Below are 6,000 nucleotides of genomic sequence, written 5' to 3' on the forward strand. Positions count from 1 at the left end.
ATTTTCCACAGATTATATTTAATAGAGTCTATTTTAAGTGAAATCTTCACTAAAAAATGTTTTATTAGGAAAAATGTTTATTTTGTTCTCTATATAATGAATTGTATTACTTTTCTCCTAATACATTTTCTTCAAAAAGCTTTTAACTATCACAACCTAATCCTTTTCTCTCTTCCTTTATTTTCATCTTTTTTAAAACAATTTTCTGTGTCAGGTTTTCATCTTTCACCTCTTCAATATGCTTGACTCAAAGCATGAGTAGAGCAGTTACGTGGGCACTGCTGAGTTGGAGCCAAACTTTTACTTCTCTAATCAGTGTGGGAATACTAGTGATGTAGGTGCCATGGTGTCTAATAAAGCTCTTGGCCCAGAGGTTTTATCCTAGGATGTGCAGAGAACAAACTTTATACTCTAAAGACCAGAAGATATCTTTTGGTATCTTGTCCTTCAGATAGACTAGCCATATTTTCCCTTCATTTATGAAGATATTTGGCTTTGTGAAATTCTTTCAAGGTTATCTGAGCCCACAAACCCATTTGGTAGATTCTACTGTCTCTGGTTTGATCACCAGTTAAGGGAAGTAATAGAAACTAAGTTCGGAGAAAGGTATATGTCCCTTTTGCAAAATCTTTTAAGTCGGAAAATTATTTAAGAATTATAATTCTCCTAAGAATATTCCTAACTTTTATTGTTTTCTCAAATCTATAAACCTCTTTCTCAAGGATCCTAATAATTTGATGATGGAACAATTTATAAATTCCCTATACTACTTCCTTTTTTTAAAGATTAAGAACTCCTTCTTTTTAAATTTAAGAACTTTGATGAGGAATAAATCAGGCATTCTCCAATTAGTAGGATGGCATGACAGACTATTTAATTGTCACATTTGTTTTGTTTTTAATTGCACTTTAATCTTAGATTCACACTCTTCTACTATGACTCTCAAATCACCTCCAGTATTATTTACACAGGGACAGTCCTTCAGTTTTAATATGATGATTTTCTACTGGATTGAAGTAACACTGCCTTGAAATTGTTCCCCATGGACTTTATGCTGCACATATCTGCTACTTTTCCAAGTTTATCATTTTGAATGTTAATTCTGGCATTACTTTGCTTTTTCCTATGTCATGGGAAATCAATAGAATCATGGATTGCTTGTGTTTCCTCTGATTCACTGACAACTTGAGAAACTGGTAATTGTAGGTTTACTTGCAATGACTGGAATTGACTTAAAACAATGGCTATCGAATGTAGGCAAACCATTCCTTCCATTCCATCTTAGTAGATCCAGTGCTATGACTGGGCCAGCTTCTCCTGGTCCCAATTCATGAGACCTGATAAATATTCAGAAATTTTGTGAACTGTTTGTTAAACACAATCATTATTAAACATTAAATTATGAAAGCTTAGAATAAAATTATGTTAAAAACAAAAGTAATAAATACTAAAAATGCATCAATTATTTATTTTCCTATTATTTATACTTTTAGGGTTATTTACATCTATTGTACCTGTACAAGTGGAAATGGTATTATATAGTGATGTGTACTTCACACCATACTTCCATACAGTGTAATGGTGGGGTACCTGATTCCTAGCTCTGCACTCAGTGATGTCGGGTTGGTAGCTTAAAATGGGCCATGGTAGGAGTATTTACACCAGGGGTCTTGAGAAACACTATAAAATAGATTTTTTTCTCTTAGAAAGCCAGGTTTAGATCTTTCCGAAGACTACATCTTGAGTAGGCTAATGATTCTCCAACATTCTCATTCTTTTTCTCCTCTTCTTATCTAGTTCTTGTCTCTGTACCCAACTCCAATATCATCTGATCTTGGAATAAATTCTTATATATTCTTGACACTGGTGATACTAGGTTGAATAATACTGATAAAGTCCCTGCCTTTGTGAAGCTTGGAGGAATAGAAGCAATACAAAACAGCAAAAATATTTTATGTGATAAGTTTTATGCAGAAAATTGAAATAGTTGTGAGAAACTGGACAAGAAAGGTGTCTGAGAAGAATCTTATCTAATTAAAACTGCAATCTGAATGACAAGATGTAGTCAGCTATGTTAAAAAAGAGGGGAAAGAGATTTCTAGACAGAGGGGACAGTAAGTGCAGTTTGAAATGGACCTGCCACACTTGAGAAACAACTAGTGCCTGCTGTACTTGTGAAACAACAAGGCCAAGAGGGTAAAGGGGGTTGTACAAGAGGAAGGAGGGGTTTCATCCCAGTAGGCAGTATACAAGTGAATTGTAGTCTAAATGCGATGTAAAGCTACTGGAGAATTAAGAAGAGGTTTTCTATTGCTGCCATAAAAATAACAACAAACAGTGGTTTAAACAGCAGAAAATTATTATCTTACAATTCAGTACTTCAGAAGTCCAATATGGACCTTAATACACTAAAATCAAGAGATATCAGCAGGATTACATTCCTTTCTATGGAAGGACCTTCATTTGCTTGTTTGGGTTGCTGGCAGAATTCATTTCCTCATGTTTGTAGCATCAGGATCTTTATTTTCTGACTGGCTATGGTTACGGCTATTTCCAGCTTCTAAAGGTCACTGTATTCTTTAGTTTTTGGTCTTCTCATCTACATTCAAAGCCAGAAATGCCAGGTTGAGTGTCCCTTACCTTTGTATTTGTCCTCCTTCTCTCGGCTCATTTTAAAAGTCCAAATATAAAACGTTTCTACATTTTTAAGGACTCGTGGTTAGATTGAGCCCATCAGATGGTTCAGGATATTCTCCCATCTCCTCCCGTCTAAGTACTAATCAGGCCCGACCCTGCTCAGCTTCCAAGATCAGATGAGATCAGTCACGTTCAGGGTGGTTTGGCTGTAGACTCTCCCCATCTCAAGATTCACAACCTTAATCATATCTGGAGAGCCCCTTTCACCATGTAAAGTAAAACAGCCACAGTATCCATGGGACTGGAGAATGAATATCCTTGGAAGGCTCTTATTCTGCCTACCATTGATGGTATCATTTCAAGAAGGTAACAAGAAATAGATTCAAGTGGAAGCTGCTAAGGTTCCTCAACTTGCCTGCCAACCTGCCACAAACAAACACTTTCTTTGATCTAATGAAGGACGAGCATGATCAATTCACTCAATGAAACTGTTGATCGTGAAAGAAAACAACTACCTTCCATATTTTGAAAAGGACAGGTTTCCAGTTTTAGGAAATATCAGTTTCAAGATGAATCATTTTAGTGACTCATACTCCACCCAATAAGTATATCTGCAAAAGAGCTGTCATGGTTCAACCATACTTGAATTATACATAACACTTAATATATACTCAGTTGAGAGCTTCCTTGTTGGCTAAGTGGTAAAGAATTTGCCTGTAATGCAGGAGACATGGGAGACATGTGTTTGATACCTGGGTTGGGTAGATCCCTTGGAGAAGGGAATGGCAACCCACTCCAGTATTCTTGTTTGGAAAATCCCGTGGTCAGAGGAGCCTGGCGGGCTACAGTTCATGTGATCACAAACAATGGGACACAACTTAGCTACTAACAACAAAAAACTCAGTTGAACCTGTTTAGTTGTTTTGAGCTAGCAGTTTAGAAACCACTCTTCACAATGCCCAAACATGTCTGACAAATGTGATATTTATCACATTTATTTGTACTTTACATTGTTTGTACTTTGAGAGGTAATCAATGATATCCTGGGCTCTGTGCTTAGCCGTTGTACATACATTGCATCCTTTCGTCTTCACAATAACTCTATGAGGTAAGTGTTATAATTATCTGTATTTTGCAATGATGAAGCTGAGTCATAGCCAGCTTAATTACTTTCTACAAGGTCACCCAGAAAGGAAACTAAGAAAGCTTAAGGGATTCCCAAGCTCACACAGCTAGCTATTCATGGATCTGTGACTCCAAACTGGGCAGGACTCCAGACCCCGTGCTCTAATCCCTCCACCTACACTTCCACCCCTGTTAGTGTAGGAATTACTGAGGAAGCCCAGGGCTGGGTATATTAAACTTCAACTGGTTAATTATTTAGTGACATGAAATAGCATGTGAAACTTACAAATGTTACGAAGAACAGTTGGAATTGTTTGGCTTATTAATGTAAAGAAAGATAAAAATATTTCCTACTCTTACTGAGTCTGGTTTTTATGTGTATGCTTCTTTAGAAATTGTTTGGCCTTCCCTGGTGGCTCAGATGATAGGGAATTTGCCTGTAATGCAGGAGACCTGAGTTCAATTCCTGGGTTGGGAAGATCCCCTGGAGGAGGAAATGGCAACCCATGCCAGTATTCTTGCCTAGGGAATTCCATGAAAAAAATTGCTTAACATAGTGAATTAATTCACATATGAACTCACTTGGATCTTAACAATCTGATCTTCTTACGGTTTTGCAGCAATCTTGCATGAACCTAGACAATTACTTGAATACTATACTGAATCCTTATATAATCAACGTCACTCTAGCAGCCAAAATGTGTAGCCAAGTATTTTGCCATGAGAAAGGAGTGTGTACAAGGAAAGACTGGAATTCAACGGATTATCTTCACCTGAACCCAGTGAATTTTGCTATTAAAAGACAGAGATGTGGAAAATACACCATACATGGGAAACCCACACTTGAAGACCTGGTACAATTTTCTGAAAGTTTTTATTGCAGTTGTTATGCCAACATCCACTGTAAAAAAAGAGATATAAAAAACATTCGTACTATTAATGTATGTTTTGCTGAAGATATTTGTATAGAAGCTTCTCTAAACTCAGACCACAGTGAGCACTCTTCTAGCCAGAAAGAGATATCTTCTACCACTTTTAGCCCTGTCTCATCCTCCACACCAATTGCCAAAGTGTCTGCACGTGTTCCTGGGAAGGATCATGTGTCCCTCAAAATCAGGCTTTCAGAGGAAGCCCTCTCCAACACCATTCAAAGGGGCCATAAGAGTGTTGACTGGAAAAATACATTCCGTCAGTTATACATTCAAAACATTAAAAATGAAACAAACTATTAAAATATAAATTCAGTGATTATTAGGTTTCCCATCTGCATGTTTTATGTTTTGATTTTTTTTACATTATAATAGTTTATAACTTCACGACTGAGTGAATTCCCTTTCACTTTTCACTTTCATGCCTTGGAGAAGGAAATGGCAACCCACTCCAGTATTCTTGCCTAGAGAATCCCAGGGATGGCAGAGCCTGGTGGGCTGCCATCTATGGGATCACACAGAGTCGGACACGACTGAAGCGACTTAGCAGCAGCAGCAGCAGCAGTAGCAGCAATGACTTTTTAGGCAAATGATGATACCTATATATTTGAAGTTTTACATTTGAAATGTGAATCAAAACTCATGGCCAAGATAGTATTTTAATTTTTTGAGCAAAAATTGCATTTTCATGATCAAATTTAACTTGAAGTTAATATTGATTGATAAACAAAGAATTGTGATCAGCATCTTTTATATTCAAAATCTTAGGGCAGTGTTATTACTAAATCCATTGATGCTACATTTTACTTTTGAAAGTCAAAGTAGCCTTGATAACTAAGATAGCATAGAATTTTCTTTTTAAGACGATACCCATTTTTAAAAAATTGCCAAGTTCAATTCAGTTCAGTCGCCCAGTCGTGTCCGACTCTTTGCGACCCCATGAATCGCAGCACGCCAGGCCTCCCTGTCCATCACCAACTCCCGGAGTGCACTCAGATTCAAGTCCATCGAATCAGTGATGCCATCCAGCCATCCCATCCTCTGTCATCCCCCTCTTCTCCTGCCCCCAATCCCTCCCAGCATCAAAGTCCTTTCCAATGGGTCAACTCTTCACATGAGGTGGCCAAAGTACTGGCATTAATTTACATTTATTTAAAAATTAAATAAATAAGATGTCAAATTTATGAGAAGAGAGTTGACTGCTTTTTAGAGAATTTCAAAGGAACCTATCATGACAATGCTCAAAATTAAGAACTACTGGACAAAATGATCTGCTAAATTCTTTTAGCCCTAGCATTTTAAATTGCAA

The 6,000-nt window shown here is 37.1% G+C and overlaps 1 protein-coding gene across 1 annotated transcript in view; it reads left to right on the top strand.

Annotated features, from left to right (window-relative positions):
- LOC120877539 (hyaluronidase PH-20-like) overlaps positions 1-5,001 on the top strand; it is a 47,715-nt gene extending 42,714 nt beyond the window's left edge. The window contains exon 4 of the mRNA XM_040259888.1: positions 4,383-5,001. Coding sequence (XP_040115822.1) covers positions 4,383-4,994 — 612 coding nt within the window. The 3' untranslated portion in view covers positions 4,995-5,001. The remainder of the gene's footprint in view (positions 1-4,382) is intronic.
- Positions 5,002-6,000: the final 999 nt, after the last annotated feature.

The sequence above is a fragment of the Oryx dammah genome, unplaced genomic scaffold (assembly GCF_014754425.2).
Source record: "Oryx dammah isolate SB20612 unplaced genomic scaffold, SCBI_Odam_1.1 HiC_scaffold_18, whole genome shotgun sequence".
Taxonomy (NCBI): Eukaryota; Metazoa; Chordata; class Mammalia; order Artiodactyla; family Bovidae; genus Oryx; species Oryx dammah.